This window comes from Numenius arquata, chromosome 13 (assembly GCF_964106895.1).
Source record: "Numenius arquata chromosome 13, bNumArq3.hap1.1, whole genome shotgun sequence".
Lineage (NCBI taxonomy): Eukaryota > Metazoa > Chordata > Aves > Charadriiformes > Scolopacidae > Numenius > Numenius arquata.
In genome coordinates, this window is record NC_133588.1 from 879,888 (window position 1) to 900,040 (window position 20,153).

General features: G+C 42.5%; 1 protein-coding gene across 1 annotated transcript; it reads right to left on the reverse strand.

The window, feature by feature from the left end:
- Window positions 1-7,623: 7,623 nt before the first annotated feature.
- DNAAF1 (dynein axonemal assembly factor 1) lies at window positions 7,624-20,119 on the reverse strand. Its single transcript, XM_074158140.1, has 13 exons — window positions 19,894-20,119; window positions 19,427-19,567; window positions 18,870-18,972; window positions 16,713-16,804; window positions 15,640-15,861; window positions 14,742-14,908; window positions 14,359-14,480; window positions 13,609-13,823; window positions 12,737-12,994; window positions 12,423-12,532; window positions 9,588-9,656; window positions 8,093-8,446; window positions 7,624-7,701 (listed from the first exon to the last, which is right to left on the reverse strand). Exons 1-13 carry the CDS (start codon window positions 20,027-20,029, stop codon window positions 7,624-7,626), a joined length of 2,067 nt encoding a protein of 688 aa, XP_074014241.1. The 5' UTR covers window positions 20,030-20,119.
- Window positions 20,120-20,153: the final 34 nt, after the last annotated feature.

A 20,153-nucleotide genomic window follows, 5' to 3' on the forward strand; every position in this document is an offset into this window, starting at 1 on the left:
AAAAGTTAAAAACAGACTTTCCATGCACCGACACTATTTCTGCATCTGGTTTTCCATAAATAGTCATAATGTCTATGAATATTAGATCCATAAAATACCCTCTTAAGAAGCAATCTCCCTCTGTTGCTCAAGTCTCTCTGGTATGACATAGTTGTAAGTAGATGAAACAAGTTAAAATATATTTGGTTACAGGTAGGATCTTTATTTAACTTGAATGACAGAAACATGTTACATTACGGATTGAAACAACATATGTAATGAAACCCTATGTCGTGGTTTAGCCTCAGACGGCAACAAAGGACCACGTGGCAGCCGCTCGCTCAGATGGGGCCCTCCCCCCCAGCGCGGCCGGGAGGGCAGAATCGGAAGAAAAAGGCAAAAACTCGTGGGTTGAGACAAAGGCAATTTAACAGAACAGCAAGGAGAGCAAGAAACAACAACAATAATAACACCGACAGAGGAATACACAGCCACGAGTACGATACCACCGCTTGCCGATCGCACCCGGGACGCCCCCGACCGCTCCGCTCCCCTGGGGGATGACTTCCTGCCCCTCCCCTTCCCCGGCTAGCTCCTGTTACCCCCTGAGCATGGCTCACATGGGATGGAATACCTGTGTCCCTGCTAGGTCCTGGGGAGAATTAACCCTATCCCCGCCAGACCCAGGACATCATCCACCCCTTATTCCATACCATTTCATGCCATGCCCAGATCTTACAGTTTCCAATTAAATACTATCAGTTTCCCCTGACATACATATATATATATATACATATGTATATCTCCATACAGGCGTAATGTCCTTAGTCTGTGCGCCATCACTCTAAAATGTCCGTTGAGTTCATTTAGTCCATGACTTCGAGCTCCATCTGTTGGAACAGTCCCTCAGGGCATGCAAGATGGCGTGTGTGGAGCTGGACTGTCGCATGCTGTATTCTTGGGGCTTGTGGCTGATGTATCCGGTGCGGCTCATGTCCATGGTCCATGGGTTGAAGATGTCGATCTCAGTGAAGTTGCTGGACGCCAGCTGCTGAGGTCAGTCCTGGTCCCTTCGCTGCTGCACTTTACTTGGTTTTTCATCAGAGTCCATTTGTCATTAGTTTGGGTGATTCTTATTATAGTACAACCAATAGCAGTTACAGAAATGAGATGTACAGTGGCAGGGTTATTTAGCAATTAACATCATACAGTTTCATTCACTGGCTATTCTCGCCCAAAATCAGGTCCCCGTGTGGTACACATCGAACTTCCCCATCCTTCCGCATCACCCACCAAGTGCACCCGGGTCCTTGAGCAAAGGCAATCCCACGGACAGGTTTGCCTTTGCCTGAGGCAGGACTAACCCAGACTGTCTTCCCTAACATATTCTTCATGTGCACTACGGGGACTTTATCTCCCTCCACAGTACGTGGAGGTTTTGATTGGGCAGGGCCAGCTCGGTTGGTAGACCCCCTGGTGTTAACTAGCCAGGTAGCCTTTGCTAAATGTGTATCCCAATTTTTTAAAGTTCCACCACCCATTGCTCTCAGTGCAGTTTTTAACAGTCCATTGTACCGTTCTATCTTCCCAGAGGCTGGTGCATGATAAGGGATGTGATAGACCCGTTCAATACCGTGCTCTTTGGCCCGGGTGTCAATGAGGCTGTTTCGGAAATGAGTCCCGTTGTCCGACTCAATTCTCTCTGGGGTGCCATGTCGCCACAGGATTTGTTTTTCAAGGCCCAGGATGGTGTTCCGGGCGGTGGCATGGGGCACAGGATATGTTTCCAAGCATCCAGTGGTTGCTTCCACCATTGTGAGCACATAGCGCTTGCCTTGACGGGTTTCTGGGAGTGTAATATAATCGATCTGCCAGGCCTCCCCATATTTGTATTTCAGCCATCGTCCTCCATACCAAAGAGGCTTTAATCGCTTGGCTTGCTTGATTGCAGCACATGTCTCACATTCGTGGATGACCTGTGCAATAGTGTCCATGGTCAAATCCACCCCTCGGTCACGAGCCCATCTATATGTAGCGTCTCTTCCTTGATGGCCTGAGGAGTCATGGGCCCATCGAGCTATGAATAATTCACCCTTATGTTGCCAGTCCAGATCCACCTCGGCCACTTCAATCTTAGCAGCCTGATCCACTTGCTGGTTGTTCTGATGTTCCTCAGTGGCCCGGCTCTTGGGTACATGGGCATCTACATGACGTACTTTCACAACCAGATTCTCTACCCGAGCAGCAATATCCTGCCACAATTCAGCAGCCCAGATGGGTTTGCCTCTGCGCTGCCAATTGCTCTGCTTCCACTGCCGTAACCACCCCCACAAGGCATTTGCCACCATCCATGAATCGGTGTAGAGATAAAGTACTGGCCATTTTTCCCGCTCAGCAATGTCCAGAGCCAGCTGAATTGCTTTCACCTCTGCAAACTGGCTTGATTCACCTTGCCCTTCAGTGGCTTCTGCAACTCGTCTTGTAGGACTCCACACGGCAGCCTTCCACTTTCTATGCTTTCCCACAATCCGGCAGGACCCATCAGTGAACAGGGCATATCTCTTCTCATTTTCTGGTAGTTCATTATACGGTGGAGCCTCTTCTGCACGCATCACCTCCTCCTCCGGTGACATTCCAAAATCCTTGCCTTCTGGCCAGTCCATAATCACCTCTAGAATTCCTGGGCGACTGGGGTTTCCCATTCGAGTTCGCTGCGTGATCAATGCAATCCACTTACTCCATGTAGCATCCGTTGCATGATGTGTAGCAGGGACCCTTTCTTTGAACATCCAACCCAGCACCGGCAGCCGAGGTGCCAAGAGGAGCTGTGCTTCCGTACCAACCACTTCTGAAGCAGCTCGAACCCCTTCGTATGCTGCCAGTATCTCCTTTTCTGTTGGAGTATAGCGGGCTTCAGATCCTCTGTATGCCCGACTCCAAAACCCTAGGGGTCGACCGCGTGTCTCCCCTGGTGCTTTCTGCCAGAGGCTCCAAGTAGGGCCGTTCTCCCCAGCTGCGGTGTAGAGCACGTTTTTAACATCTTGTCCTGCCCGGACTGGCCCCAGAGCTACTGCGTGGACTATTTCCTGTTTAATTTGTTCAAAAGCTTGTTGCTGCTCAGGACCCCATTTAAAATCGTTCTTCTTCCGGGTTACTTGATACAGAGGGCTCACAATCAGACTGTAATCTGGGATATGCATCCTCCAAAAACCCACAATGCCCAGGAAAGCTTGTGCTTCCTTTTTACTAGTTGGTGGAGACATAGCTGCGATTTTATTGATCACATCCATTGGGATCTGACGGCGTCCATCTTGCCATTTTACTCCTAAAAACTGGATCTCCTGTGCAGGTCCCTTGACCTTACTTCGTCTTATGGCAAAACCGGCTTTCAGAAGGATTTGAATTATTTTATTCCCCTTCTCAAAAACTTCTTCTGCTGTGTTGCCCCATACAATGATGTCGTCAATGTACTGCAGATGTTCCGGAGCTTCACCCTGTTCCAGTGCAGTCTGGATCAGTCCATGGCAAATGGTGGGGCTGTGTTTCCACCCCTGGGGCAGTCGGTTCCAGGTGTACTGGACACCTCTCCAAGTGAAAGCGAACTGTGATCTGCACTCTGCTGCCAGAGGGATTGAGAAAAATGCATTAGCGATATCAATTGTAGCATACCATTTGGCCGCCTTGGACTCCAGTTCGTATTGGAGTTCTAACATGTCCGGCACGGCAGCACTCAGCGGTGGAGTAACTTCATTAAGGCCACGATAGTCCACAGTTAGCCTCCACTCTCCATTAGATTTCTGCACTGGCCATATGGGACTGTTAAAGGGCGAGCGAGTCTTGCTGATCACTCCTTGAATCTCTAGTTGACGAATCAGCTTGTGGATGGGGATCAGAGAATCTCGGTTAGTTCGATACTGCCGCCGATGAACTGTTGTGGTAGCAATTGGCACCTGTTGTTCTTCGACCCTCAACAACCCCACAACAGAAGGGTCCTCTGAGAGACCAGGCAAGGTAGACAACTGTTTAACTTCTTCCGCCTCCAAGGCAGCTATGCCAAAAGCCCACCGGTACCCTTTCGGGTCCTTAAAATACCCTCTCCTGAGATAATCTATACCAAGGATGCATGGAGCGTCTGGACCAGTCACAATGGGATGCTTTTGCCACTCATTCCCTGTTAGGCTCACTTCAGCCTCCAGTACAGTCAATTCTTGGGATCCCCCTGTCACTCCAGAAATACAAATGGGTTCTGTCCCTCTATAGCTTGATGGTATTAGGGTACACTGTGCACCTGTGTCTACTAAAGCTCTATACTCCTGTGGCTCTGATGTGCCAGGCCATCGAATCCACACTGTCCAATAAACTCGGTTGTCCCTTTCCCCCACCTGGCTGGAGGCAGGGCCCCCCTAATACTGGTCATAGTATCCGTCACTCACCTCGTGCAGAAATGCTCTGGAGGTTCCTTCAAGGGGATCAGAAGTAGGCTCAGGCCTTCTATTCTGTTTGGGGAACTGCACATTGGAAACCGGGGCAGCACTTTTCCTGGGGAGATCTGCTTTTGTGGTTGTTCTTCCTTGCAATTCCTGTACCCGTGCCCGTAGGATTGAAGTAGGTTGTCCATCCCACTTCCTCATGTCCTCTCCGTGGTCACGCAAGCAGAACCACAGGGTGCTTCGTGGGGTGTACTCCCTGTATTCTCTATCTTGAGTGGAAAAACGTCTGTTCCTAACAGCTGAGATACTGGCTCGTACAGGCGGGGAGGACATATTCTCTTCAAGTTGCTGGACCTTCCGGGACAGTTTCTCCACAGCTGAGACGAGGGGAGAAGACAGATTTTCTTCATATTGCCGAAGTCGGGCAGCCACCTCATCCACTGTTGGTCCCTCTTCGCCTTTCCATTCCATCACTGCTAATGAGTTGGCATATGATGATGGTGCGCTCCGTACAAACTTCCGCCACATGGACCTTGTGCATTGGATCTCATCAGGATCTGTGGGAAACTGGGCATTGTCCAGGTCATAATAAATCATCTCCCGCACGGCTAATTCTCTCAGGTACTGAATACCTCTTTCCATGGTGGTCCACTTGCTCGGATGACATACAACATCTTCACTGAAGGGATACCTTTCCCTCACGCCTGACAGGAGTCGCCTCCAGAGGCTGAGAGCTTGTGTCCTTTTCCCAATTGCCTTGTCAATGCCCCCCTCTCTAGACAGAGATCCCAGCTGCCTGGCTTCCCTACTCTCCAATTCCAAGCTACCAGCTCCGTTGTCCCAGCACCGGAGCAGCCAGGTGACAATGTGCTCACCTGGAAGTCGGCTGAAATCTTTTCGCATGTCCCGCAGCTCACTCAGGGACAGGGATCGAGTGATTATCTCTGGTTCTGCCTCTTCCTCTTGTTCTCGTGACAACCCTGGATCATCGTCATCCTTCGCTGAGCGAACTGATTTCTTGGTGTATTTCTTCTTCTGGATAGGGGCAACTGATATGGGCACAGGTTGGTTTTCTGGTTCAGTTGCAGTGCCTGCCACTGGGGCCGGAGCAGCCACCGCGCCTGCTGCAGGGGCCGGAGCAGACACCGTGCCTGCCACTGGGGCCGGAGCAACCACCGTGCCTGCCACAGGGGCCGGAGCAACCACCGCGCCTGCCGCAGGGGCTGGAGCAGACACCGTGCCTGCCGCAGGGGCCGGAGCAACCACCGTGCCTGCCGCAGGGGCCAGAGCAACCACCGTGCCTGCTGCAGGGGCCGGAGCAGACACCGTGCCTGCCGCAGGGGCCGGAGCAGCCACCGTGCCTGCCACAGGGGCCGGAGCAGCCACCGTGCCTGCCGCAGGGGCCGGAGCAGCCACCGTGCCTGCCACAGGGGCCGGAGCAGCCACCGTGCCTGCCACAGGGGCCGGAGCAGACACCGTGCCTGCCACAGGGGCTGGGGCAGCCACCGCGCCTGCCACAGGGGCCGGAGCAGCCACACTGCCTGTCAGCCTGGTTTCCATCTCTTCCTCCTGAGGATGCTGCGCACCATTGAGCAATGCTTGGTAGATACTGGCCAGGGCCCAGCACAATGCAGTGAGTTGTGCCTCTCTGGAATAGCCACAGCATTTTCCTTTCAAATATTCTATCACTTTATCGGGGTTCTGTAATTGTTCGGTGGTGAAATCCCAGACCATTGGAGGTGAAAAACTCTCTAGATACCTGCCCATGTTCTCCCACATGCCATGCCATCCATGACTCTCCAGCCTTGGGGCAGATCTCGGGGTGGTAGTCTTAAATAGTTGCTTAACCCTAAACAAAAACTGAAAAACATTCAGGAGACCGAGCAATAGGACCAAGCTGGTCTGCATGTCCCAAGAGTATTCAAAATTCTCAAAAACTGGCATATCCAGCACGAAAGAGAAAAGGGAGGTGAAAGAGCTGGGAAAAGCATCCCCCCCTGCTTCCCCTATAGACTCAGTGTGTTTATTAATAAATTCCCCGAGATATGGGCAGGAAAGCAGTGCCAAATAAACAACCCAACATAACCATCTGAACAGTGATGCTATCATATCATAAGTTGATATCGCACAGGACAGCAAAATTATAATCCTGATCCCTCTCCCAGAAGTGATAAACATCATCACGGGGAGTACATAGAGCATGTAAGAGTTTACATAACACAGCCATGAAAACAAACGAAGCAACATTGTCCCCAGTAAATAATACAATAAATACCGATAACAAATTCCTTTTAGCACACTCTGGTCAGATCTGTTTTTATCTCAACCCTCCGAGTTGCCCCACGTTGGGCGCCAAAAAGGACTGTCGTGGTTTAGCCTCAGACGGCAACAAAGGACCACGTGGCAGCCGCTCGCTCAGATGGGGCCCTCCCCCCCAGCGCGGCCGGGAGGGCAGAATCGGAAGAAAAAGGCAAAAACTCGTGGGTTGAGACAAAGGCAATTTAACAGAACAGCAAGGAGAGCAAGAAACAACAACAATAATAACACCGACAGAGGAATACACAGCCACGAGTACGATACCACCGCTTGCCGATCGCACCCGGGACGCCCCCGACCGCTCCGCTCCCCTGGGGGATGACTTCCTGCCCCTCCCCTTCCCCGGCTAGCTCCTGTTACCCCCTGAGCATGGCTCACATGGGATGGAATACCTGTGTCCCTGCTAGGTCCTGGGGAGAATTAACCCTATCCCCGCCAGACCCAGGACACCCTAAGATATAAACATTTAACTAAGTAATTTCTAGAAGGATGCAAGGGGGAAAATTACATAAGAGAGTGGAATTTAACCTTAAGACAGTAATGCCCTCACTTTCAGAGGTAGCAACTGCTGCCAGCTGCCCTGGAGGGCTTGGAGCCATGGAACCCCAGCAGGTTTGGCAGTGGGGACACACGCACTGGCTCCCTGCGGGTCACAGGGGATCATGAGCTCTTTTCACACTGACACAACCACAAGTTCTGCCCTGAAGGTGGGAGGCTGGAGGTTGCAGCAGCCTCGGACTGCTGGAAACACCAAGTCCTTCTGCTGAAGGTGGTGGGTTTTATGTCAAAATAAGCATTATGTCAGTTTTAACTAACGGTTCCAGTGCGGAACTCTGCATTTTGAGAATAACCACATTTGGTCTGTTATTTTTTTCAAAGGGATTAATCTAATTCACTCTCAGGGGTCATTGTCACCTTGTGCTTTGTGAAGACATCCTTTACTCTCAGCCAGGTACAGTACTTCTCCATTGCTGCCGTTCCCTGTTGGAGCATGAAGGCAGAATGCAAATGAAACCTACTGGTGGTCTTTAATACTGGAAAAAAAGCTGTAGAGCCCAATTTTTAAAAACCATTTAAATAAAATTCAGCAAGAACTTCTGTGCAGAAAAAGAGAAAATAGCACTTTAATTCCTAATTTATTAGAATTTGCACATAAATAAAAGAGGTGATTCTTGGGGAGTTAGACTAGATGATCTTTATGGTCCCTTCCAACTCTAAACATTCAGTGAAATTAACTAACAGTGGAGATAAAACTTTTTCCACAAGAGCTGAACAAATCCTTACTTTTAGTGTGAATGTGCCACCCACCTTTTCCTTTGTGTCACTTAATTATGTTACTGTCATCTACCAGAGCAAGCAACTGTAATCTTGCTGTCCCCTTCCCATGGGCTTGGGTCATCTGCTTGATTGCAGACTGGTGACAATAGCAGATTATCCTGGGGTTCAGTGACAACCTCTTGTATCAAGGGTTTCAAGGGGGTTGCTTGTTTATCTTTGATCTCTGGGTATCTTTCTGAATTAGCAGGCTCTGTAACGAAGCTTTCAACAAGGGATCTTAAGTGCTCCATTTCATGCTCTTTATGTATCTTACACATATTTGAAAAAATTGCTGTTGGAACTTCTCCTACTGAATTCTCAAACATGCTTTTATTGTTTTCTTCTAATGCAGAATCGCTGTCATTTGTCATTTCAGAAATTAATTCAATCTTTGGGCGATATTCCTGCTGTAAAGGTAGAAAACGTAGTTAAAAATACATTACTCTAGATGTAAAAGCTAAAAGGTGGGTAGATACCTCTTGGATTCCCGTAACAGCTGTCAGCTTTGCTGTGCTGTTCTCCCAAGAGGTATGGGACATGTGCTTCATGCCCACAGCTCCGCTGCTTTGTGGACGAATCTTGGGTTAACTATTTCTCAGGCACTAGCAACGAACTGACCATAAACTATTACCAGTTCTTAACAAGAAGACCCATTTCAGCAACGTGTGGGCTCAGTTCTACTACTTACCTCCAAACTCAGGGACCCGAATAACATCTGCATCTGGCTTCAGTTAAGAGCTGAACACCCTTTGGAGCGTGAGAGTTGCTCAACACTTACTCCTTCAATAATACTCTTTGTTCCCTTCCCTTATCTTAATTGGAGGCTTTGTTGGCCAAGACATTTTGCAACACTGTTATGAGTCCATGGCCAAAAAAGCAAATAAATGCCATGCCTTGCACTGACTGTCGGAAAATTTGCATTATCTTCGAGGGACTTGTGAAAACATGTACTGCATCAGCCTCTCTCTGCAGCAAAGCAAGTATGAGTCAACAGCAGCACTAGAACCAGAGCTGGGCTTTTAATCCTTGCTGTTTTCTTTTTCCTCTTCTGTTTCTGTTTACAGGCTGTTGCCTAGATCAGTCTGAGCACAGCACAAAGCTCATGTGGGCTTCTATCCGAGTAGCCCCAAGTGGAGCAGAGGAATTTCAATCTCTGTGTTTTCAGTTGAAAAGTCTGATTTTATTCAGCAGTAGGTGATTTGATTATCTATTTGCAGCGTATCAGGACTGGTAAAGTACATTTTAAGAGTAATCTTCATTAAAACACTACATGCTACTAAGAAATTAATCTTATTTAACTGTTGCATTACTTGATCTTAGGTTTTAATTCCCCTATTCTTGCAATGCAATAATATGAAAATTCAAATTTAAAAAAAGATTTACAAGTGGATAGAGAAGATCTGCTGAGACGTCCATTATTTTAGTTCATAAATGCAAAACTGATTGCATTTCCCAAAACAGCGTTTCATAAATTATCGTCTTTTTGAAAAACATTTGTAAATGTGTTTAGGGAAGCTTCATCACTGGAATTAATTAGAATCTTACCTTTTGAATAAAGATTTCCTCTTCTGGTGGAAATTCACTTACATCTGTATCTTCTAAATCGGGCAGTTCCTGAGGACAATCACAAGATCATTAATCAGTGGAAGAAGCTGATCTAACCAATAAAAAAAACGACATCTGTAGCTCACTGGGAATCTCCTTCAAAGCAAAGCTTTTCAGGGTAAAAAGCCACAGTCAGGAGCACTGCACTGTCACCCTCTGAGATGACAGTCACCTCTGTTAAGCACACGTGGGAAAAGGAAAATTCATCTGTCTCCAGAAATAGAAGACAGGAAGGCAATAACCTCAATGTCAAACTGAATGCAGTTTTCTACTATACTGTGTGATTATGGGGGAAAAAGGAAAAAAAAAGGAGATAAAAGGATAAACAGCAAGGCATTAACAGGATCTTAAAAGCAAACATGGTGTTAAAGGAGAAGCTGTACACGTGGTTTATGTCTATAAGCTGTTTCTTATCTATTCAATAGACTTAATCTCAACTGCAACCCATCTTTATGGGTAAGAAACAAATAAGGATCTGAAACCGATTGTCAGTAAACTCTGTTAACCTAAATACATCTAATAAAACAATGATTTACTGTGAATGCCTCATCATTAAGGGTATAGAACTGCAAACTTGCTGAGAACTGGTTTTCCTCAGACAGGTCCAATCACTTCAGCTTTCCGTTAGAAAATATTACCCAAGACAACTGTCGCTTGCTGACACAAAAGCAAAATTAAGAGGGTGGGAATACAAAATCACAGGTAGAAAGTAATACCCTTTTTGTCATTTTTTTAGTGTAGGCAAATACTGGTAGAAGCATCTCCTTTTGGTTTTAGGTGTTTTTAGAGCCTAATGATTTTGTAGCACGCTGCTTGGTGCGGTAGCATCAGGTACATCTAGCCTGTACTGTCTTGTGTGGTGAAAATTATTACAGAATTAAAATGAACAAAGAAGTTTCTGTTTCCTGATGTGGTTGTAGCTAGTGAAGCACGTTCTGAAGTCCCATGGGTTTACAAGAATTGCATTAAAAATGTACAAATGAAGATTTGAGACTAATGCTACTGAGTGGAATCTGATGTCAATAGGAAAGTGAAATAGCTGCTAGTCTTGTTCCAATCAGTAGGCTGCATTTGCAGCTTAAATCAAAATCACTTACTAAAAGTTCTCCTAGTTCAAACACCACCAGGGCATGTGCAGCAACACGGGCTTGTTTCTGCTTGACAGAGAGATGTCACAACCACCATGTTACAAATCCTCCTCCACTTTTCTCCCTTATATTACTACTGAGACCATCTGCTGACTCCAGGATATGAATAAAGACGACGGTGCTGCTCCAGAGCTTCTCACCATTGGCACTGTCACAGCCATTGCCTGCTATGGCAGCACTAAGTCTCTTCGGAAAATCTGCGATAGCGTAAGTATTGGAGGGCACTGGGAGAAGCTCTTTCCATTACTAAATGTCTGTTGGATAATGAAGTAGCACAGAACACTGAAATGTGTGTGATCTGGGTTTCTTTTTTTCTTCTGTAGAATTAGAATAGTCACACTTTTTATGTGTCAAGAGAAATTCCACGCATGCATGTTGAAGCGTTCCTTTTACACTGTGTTAAAGTTTGATCAAAAGAGCGTGCTATGGTGCCATATAGCACCAAGGGGAAAACACTAAATCTATGAGATCTTCACCTTGGGGTTACCTACAGTATCACTATTCCTTTAAAGCTTTTAGTTCAGACCCTGCAAGATCTGCTTATAAAACTAATATTGTATATACTTGGAATTGCTGCCAGTCCTCTCTACTACCCTTGTTAAACCTGTAATTAAAACCAGCCACACAGGAGGATGCAGCAATAAACACTCTACTGAAGCAGTGAGGTGAGTCCTCCAATAACAGCGTGGAATTTTGACCTGGGAAATTAAAGAGCAAAGAAAAGATCTGAGACACTTTTCTAAAACATTCTAGTAAAAATTCAGTTAACAGTGGCAGTAGAAGGGATCAAAGAGTATATTAAGTGCTCTGGGAAAGCATATGCTCAGAAGTTTGTTATTGCTACTTATGTCATGATCTGACACCGTCAGTTTAGCAGCAGTGTCACAACTAGGACATACTGAATAGTTCTCCTTTGAAGTAAGACTGTTTTTCCAGTGGTATCATCCATGTCCTCCTCACAGTTAAATGTGATTAAACATGTTTAAATGTTTGCATCATCACATAGAAATCTTAGATAAGATTTAGATAATAGATAATCTTAGATAATAGATATTACAAATGTCAATTGCTTATTATATACCCGAATAATGCACATTCTGCTTTTCTTGGAAATATAACTAAAAGTTGTATTTTGAGAATTAATTTATAATATCTAATACTGCTAGCTAACATTTACAATGAGTGGGTGGCTATTTCTTCCTTATGCTTTTTCTGCAATAGTTCACATTTTCAACTACATATTTCATTTGAGTTTTGCCTAAAAGTACATATGTATCCCCTAGATTCCTTTTGTTGTGATTTCTGTTTTTTAAATGAGAGACCTCATTAACTTCTCCAGAGAAATCACAGAGATACAAGGCCAACTTCAGGTGATTTATGGCCAAAGGACAAAATAAACTTTGGAAGCAGCAGTAAATTCTCTACACACGCTACACTGGAGAGAATGAAGACCCCCTACAACTTTACTTTGGTTCTTTTTTTTGTTCTTTCCTTTTACTTTTCCTAATGGTAGACCATTCTTAGAAACTTGGCCATGTAGTTTTATTAGCCAGGATGTTACATGAATTAATTTGGGAGCAGACAATACTCAAATCTGAACTTCCCAAAATCTGAATCCAATACATACATCAAGATAAAGTTTCTCTGGTGTCTCCAGTTTGATCTCTTCAATTTCAGCATATTCATCCAGTTCAGCAAGCGTGGCCTTTTCAGTAGCTGCCTTCTCTCTTGGCAGATCTACAGAATAAACAATAGTCAGATGCAGAGAACTAAGTGAATAAAAGACTTTATATATGGCAACAGTCCCTGTGGAAATCTAATGAGATGTTCTTATCTATGAATCGGTTTGAATCATGGCAGAGGCGGTGCTACACTAAAACAGAGTTTGGCTCATCGTCTCTGCTTCCCCAGTTTGGTTTGATTCTTCACTGTGTACATTACCATCTGTCGTCTTGTTGAAGTTTGAGTCCCTGTAAGAGTCTGATTCTTGTGCATCCTCTTGAATCCTAGCATGAGTATCTCCAGATGGGAAATCTGTGTTATCTCCCTTATTTGGTAGAAGTGTTGTCACTTCATCACGGACATCACAATTTTCATTTCTAAGTTTCTCATTCTTCTCTTGAGTTTCTTCCTCTTCTGCTATATTTGAAGTCTCTGGTGCATTAGAATTTCCATCACTGTCATCTGTATTTGCAGGTACTAGTACAGAAGAAACAAGTTCATTACAACTGCTGAGTTAATCTAGCATTACTCATTCTAAATATCCAAACTTTATTACATGGTCTTAATAGTTTGGCCTAAAATATGCATCAAAAGCTCCCACTTTGTTTCAGCAGCTATTTGTGGATCAGTAGTCCTCCCAAGATTGCAGCAATGTTGTAGGTTTTCCTATCTATCTCAACTCCCCAGCAAATACAGTTCCCCAGCAAAAAACTCATCTAAAGAAAACTCAAGAGTAAACAATTATCTAGTATTAGGTGGGTGCCTGCCTCCACCCATGAATGCCTGCTGGAACCCTGACCAGCACCTGGTTGCTCTGGTGAAGGGCACAAGAGCTTGAAATGCTGAGACAGAAAGTCGTTTGTTGTTTTTCTATTTCATCAGTAGGGAGAAAGGTGAAGACTGCTTAAAATAATTGTGGTTAATCTAAGAAGCACCAAGATTAATAAAGTATTTAGTATGGGAAAAGAAGATTTATGAACATATTCCAAAAATCGCATCAGCCTGCTTCTGAACATTTAGGAACTATTCATTTATTTTAAACATTCAAATCGAAGCAGACACAGGCATCTTTCAAAATAGTAACAACAAACCTTCTAAGATGTCTGTTGCACCTCCATTTCCACATTTTACACTTTTATCTCTTTCTTCCATATACTTTTGTCTTTTCTTTTCCTCTGCTTTTTGTCTGATTGCTGCTAAAGCATTGATGCTATCTTCAATTTTTTTTCTCTCCCTGGTTTCCCATTTTTCCCTTTCTGCCTTCTCAGCTTCAAGCCCTCCAACAGCCCAGGCTTCTGCACAGGCTCTAATAAAAACAAAAAGCTCGCTGTAATATAGCTAAAAAACTCCATCTTTATAATGAAAGAGAAATTTAAAATAGTTTGCAACAGTATAAAATAGCTGCAATAGGAAAAAAAAAAGCATATAGCAATGGCAATCCTTTACACAACAGAGATGCACATGTATCGTATCTCTTTTGTGGAACTGTAACAAAAGAAACAAAGATATCCAAATGCTGGTGATGACACTGGCAGAGATCTACAGGAGTGCTCATCTTGGCTCTTTTCCAGGCACTTGTTCAGTTTCTGTTTGCCTCTAGTCTACAGACTGCATAAAACAATTCTGTTCAAGAATTAATCCTCTTGTGAAAAAATACATGTTTTTTTTCTAGGTGTGTTAGAAGTAGAACCCTGTAGTATAATAATCTTGTATTACAAGTCACCCACCTTCAATAAATTGTACCAGTCAAGTCTTCCATCCACAACAAAATTGACAAAACATGGATTATGCTCATTAGCATTTGAGCTTTAGTGCTGTGTAAAGATGGCTCTATTTCTTACCTATCTTTTGGGAAAACTGGTCTGTCATCCAGGTATGTTAGTTGTTTTAACCGAACAATAAGTGTCTTTCTATAATTAGCAATTTTCTTTATCACTTGGTTTCCCATCAAATTCAGCACATGCTATAGAAACAAGGGAAACAATTTTTAAAGTTGAGCAGCAAAAGAACCCCCAATCTGGATATGCACCTTCCCTATCATTTCAAAAATGAGAAGTGAATAAAACATCCTGCATGTCGCAGGTAATCTACAAAAAACCCAAATAATGTTTAATAACTTGTCTTTTAGACTGATACCTATTATGCACTGTACTACTGAGAAAACCATTTAATGGGAGGATTCCCCCATATACATGATACAAACCCCCATCTATATCCCACTTACCAAATAAGGCATGGTCTCCAGAACAGTTATAATATTGGGATCACTTATGTTGTTGTGGGAAAGATCAAGGACAGAAATACTTGGGCATTCTTGCAAGTGCTGTATGTCTTCCACTGTTTGTAACTTATTGTGAGCGATCTGCAGAGTCTGCAGGGCTTTCAGACAAGCTGCCAGACAATGAAAGGTAAGAGTCAGTGCTTCACAGAGGATTTTCTGGAGCAAGCAGAAAACTGCATTGTCAAAATAATTGTTGATATTGAATTGGGAGTTTTTTTCCTAGGTTCGTTATTCTAATATATGCGTTTTTTGGCCAGGCCTCCAAAGCTGCCTTCTTCACACCGGGAAAAATAGTTGTTTGGCTTTAGGATGGTGGATGTTTTTAATTCATGTTTCAAACTAGTCAGTTACACAAAAGCAAGAACTTGTGTTTTGAATTACTCCCAACGTTCACGAATCATAATGTAGAGGAATTCTTTTTTATTTTCTGCTGAAGACAGAATAAATCTTTCAACAGACATAAAAGATTTGGTAATTATGTCTGCAACTGCCAAAGCACATCTTAACTGTAAAGTGAATGGTGAAAACTGGATTGTCAGCCTGTCTGCAACACAGGAAAGTACTGAGATACTATTAAGAAGTGAGAAAAAATGATTTAATTGTCCTAGGCATCTATGTGAAAGTAATTACTATGTCTTTCCTGTTTTCTCATCTATTTAAATATTAAAATACATAGCTTTGACTCTTCAGTAGAAGCCTCGTGTGGGATATTGCACAAAATTTTAACATGAATGAAAAAAAGAACATTGAAACTAGTGCCTCTAATAATAGCTTAGCTTAGGCAAAGCTTAGGAATATGGGCTCGTTATAGGTTAAAACATGCTGCACCCGCAGTTCTTACAGAGATTCTCAATGGTCTTAATGTAGTTGTTACTGATATTGAGGGAATCCAGCTTTTGTAAGGGTTCAAGGTTTTCAATTTTGCTAATTAAATTGAGTTGCAAGTAGAGGCAACGCAACTCTGTCAGAGCCTCCAAATTCTCGATTTTTGTTAAGCCATTGCATTCCAGCCATAAACACTTCAATCCAGTATACTCTTCCAGGTTTTCCAGGCGGTCAAATCCTGCAGAAAAAGATGTTTTAAAATGAAATTGAATCGGTTGAAAACAAGTCTTTGGAAGAGTAAATGACATTAAACCAGTGCTGCTGAAACAGCCTGTGAGAATGCTTGTACTCAAGTTGCTGTCAATATTTCCACTGAATTAATGGTACAGTACCTGGCCCGTAACAGGCAAAACCATAAAGGTACCTGTTCTGGTCTATATCTGGTGCAGGCCTTTAGATGCTCAAATAATACATATTGAGAAAATAGCAAAACCAAGGCCAAAGGTAGAAGGTGGATGTAGCACATTCTATTTATTTAAAACAATTCTTATGTTAATCTGAACCAGCTAACCGTATCATGCAAAAACCTGCTGGAAGATCACAAGAGGATGATTCTAGCAACTTCTTTTACTTTTAGTAGTATTTGAGAACATGCAGCTAGTCTTCACTGTTCATTTCCTTCCTGACCATTTTTATTTAGCAGTAAAAAAGTCCCTAGAGCTGGAAAGCAGCTTCTTTATACAAACACATTTAAAAAGAAATACATATATTTTCCTCTGAATGTAACCTAGACCAGTATTTTAAGACATTTCTCAGAGGCCACTATTCTGGAAAAAAAAAAAGTGCCCTTCGATTGCTATTGATCCTTTGAATGACTCCACAAAGTGAATTAGGTCTATAATCAGTTCACTTTTCGGCCTTCATATTGACTCATTTTGTTTCAGAATTTCACTATTTTATATAAAATTAAGTTATGTTTCTAATTTAAAAGAATTATTGGGTATCTTACTTCAGTGAGCCATAAAATAAGATTCTCTGCTAAAATACAACTTAGAATGATAAATCTAAACAGTCATGTCCACATCTTACCTTTATAATGCAAGTAAAGTGTATCATTTAAGTATGGGGTCAAGTATAATTTCTGCTGTTTACAGATATCTCGCAGAATCTTTTTTGTCATTCTGAAATAATAATGGGAAGCAGAAGCAAAACAAAAAATGTATTTCAGTGCACATTCTAAAATCTTTGGGTTTTTAATAGATTTCAGTGCAACACCATTAATGGTTCTTTTATGCAAGAGAAATAGCTACAGCTTTCAAGACTATACTCCAAATAAAAAAGCAGTAGTTTTTTTTTAGAGTGGCTTTCCATTTCTATCTGTTTGAAGTGAGCTCCCAGCTCTTCTGATAAAAAACAGAGTACATAGGTAAGTGGGTAGGGATTAGGGAGTCCACCCTCTTGGAAAAGAGCAGCATGATTCCGTGTTAGATTCTAGTTCCCTCCTCTCCAGTTCTTTGCTCCAATCCTTGCTGCTTTGGTGCAGGACCTTTGGTGGCATAGCCAATACACAACATTTTTCTCAGACTAGAAAAATCAATAGTTATCAACCTAACATTTTAATGAAATGCCAACTCTGAAATAGCACTGAGACAGAGGACTTGGCAAGAGGCATTGGGCAGAAAGCTACAGTGTGGAACAGCAGAGGTGCAGGAGCAAAGCACTTGGGCTGGTAGCCAACAGTGGCCAAACGAGGCCAAAGCTGCACACAACAGCCAAGAGGACAGCAAACCCCTGAAGTGGTAAGTACACAGGGAGCCTGAAAACTCTGCAAACAGAAATGGATGGCAGCAAAGAGCAGCTGATGGGGTGTTACACCCTTATCTGGGACGCTGTGCTAGACAGCGCTGGGTCAACAGTTTCATAAATTTGGTAGTCCCCGAGCAGGGACTTTGCAAAGAATGATAGGACACTGGTTTTGGAGACAAGGTGTTCAGGGCTACATAAAATTTAGTAACACTATAGACAAGAAACTTGGGAATCCATCAGGAAAACATTTATCAAAACATTCCAAAGCAGAAAATATCTGTATCTTCCTGCTTAGAAAGATTAGATTCTGTAAAACAAAATTCCAGAATAAAACTTCTAATAGATATCCCTCACTTAAAGAAATACTGCAAAAGTACAATGTTAAATGATCCAAAATTATTTTCTACTTCTAAATTACATCTTAACAAATTGAACTTTGCATTTGTGGTCATATGTATTTGTAGGCCTAAGGTCTGTAACAGGAAGATTTTCTTGGCATTAAGATATTTTCAAAATAACTAAAAAACTTGAGTAAAGGCAGTGAGATTAAACCTTTCATAATGAATTTGCTTTTAGATTTATTTACTTACTAGACTAAAAATCTCAATATTGCTGAAGAACAAAACTGTAGTCAATTAGTCAATAGAGTTCTTGGGGCAATATAAAATATGATTGTCAGCCTATAACTGCCCTGTAACCCAATGTGCCTCATGTAAATCTCTGAAGGAATGAAAAATTTATAAACTGTGATCAAAATCTTTAAATATAGACTGTTTTCTTGTACTTTCATCCCAGGTACATTATTGTATGCTAGCTGTTTGCAGTATATCCCATTGTTTTCTATTGTGTTATCCCACATGACCAGACTTTCAACCATGTTATTAAATAGTACCAAATAAGGGTTTAATTTTATTATTTGCTTGCAATGTGCTTAGTCACAGATAACACGAGAATAATCCCATTTCATAGCTATTAATTAACAGCCATTGCAGCATATGCTGGTTTAGGCTGGACCAAAATCAGAGCCAGATCACAGAAAGGAGATGTGTCTTATTGCTAACAATCTGAGATACCTCTGTATTTCTTCTGCTAAAAACTATCTTGACAACTTTAATATTTACATTGTGATGAATTAATACAATGTATTGTCTGAACTGATGCTGAGAAATGGTCAAATCCGCTGACAAGACTCCCACGAGAGTTTGCACAATTTTCTCCAGATCCATCATGTAATTAGAATGTAGTCTGCTACTTTGAACATAAAAAAAAAAAGCTGTACAGATGCTGGAAGTACCACCAATTGCTGATTTATCGATTATTCTCAAGTTCACCTTCAAAATTATTCTCCTGAACTAACATTAACATGTCGAATAGTGAAACTCCCATTGACTTCAGTGATGCCACGATTTAAATAAAAAACATCCACAAATAATGTGTTACCTTACACAGCCACTCTTCTCTTTTGTCCTTTGATCTGATCTTTGTCCATTCTGTTGATCTGCTCTGGACATACAGTTGATGGCTTTCTCTTGAGTTTTAACATCTTTGTAAGTAAGAAAACAAGTTGTAATTTAACAGCATGGGTGGGGAAAAAGTATCATGTTGGCAATTACTTAAAAGAAATATTGAAGAGCTTTTGAATATAAGTTTTAAGAAAGAATTGTTGCTGACATTTTTAAGGAAAGGAAACAACTTTTTTAGAAGGCAAAGTAGTAAAATTAGTAGCAAAATAAATTGTTGAAATTTGCATATTTTATTTTTTTTAGATCTAGAAGTCAGGTAGTACCCATCAATCTTAAGATTATTATAACGTACAGTGACAATAAAGTACTGGCACCAATGTTTTTATGGTCTTAGGCAGCTACTATATATTACATTTAATTAACAATAATTTGAGTTTAAAAAGACTGCTAACTTGCATGTAAAGTGACTACAGTAATGGTGTATCTGAGACATCTAAAACACTGTTTGTTAGTCTAGCTCCTCTAAAAGTTCACCCTTCTGCGCTCGTTGAAAGGTGTCTCCGGTGCTATACTCCTTCAAGCTGTCTTTAGACTGCCTTTGATTAATTGCATTTTCAATACCCTTCTCTTCAGATTCTTGCTCTGCACCTTCTAGTTGCACTTGCAGTCTGTACACTTAAAAAAGATACAGTGCAAACAAGCTGATTGTGCCTGCTCATTTAAATATGATTGTAATAAAAGCATTTAGAGGTCAGGCTAGCTGTATGATTGAAACACAGTGAAAGGTTTCTCTCCAGCAAGAAGAAAATGAAACAGAAAAAAAAGCACAAGAAGATAGCAATTGAGGAAGCCTCAATTATAGCAAGATTTTCAGTGACTTCAGTGGGAGAAACAATAAACTCATATTGTACCCAGAAGAGTAATGGCAGACTTGATTTCTAGGCTTTATGTTCACTAAATTTCCCTAAATTCACCCTAGTGAACCAGCTGGAAGGTCTCACCTGTGTTGATAGAATTACCTTCATTTTCTGTTTGGGTAGCTTTGTTACCGGTGTCATTCACAGACTCTCCTGACACCTCCTGTGCAGTAACCTCCCCTCCAAGGTCTTTGTCCAAGTCTCCATTTTGTGACTGCATTTTAAGATATGTGATTTAGACAAACATCAGCCAAGTTGGTATCTGACTTACAATCCAACTTCCAGGCAAAATGTGTAAAAGCCTTAGCAGGACAACCTGTTACAGATAAAAAGACCATGAGTAA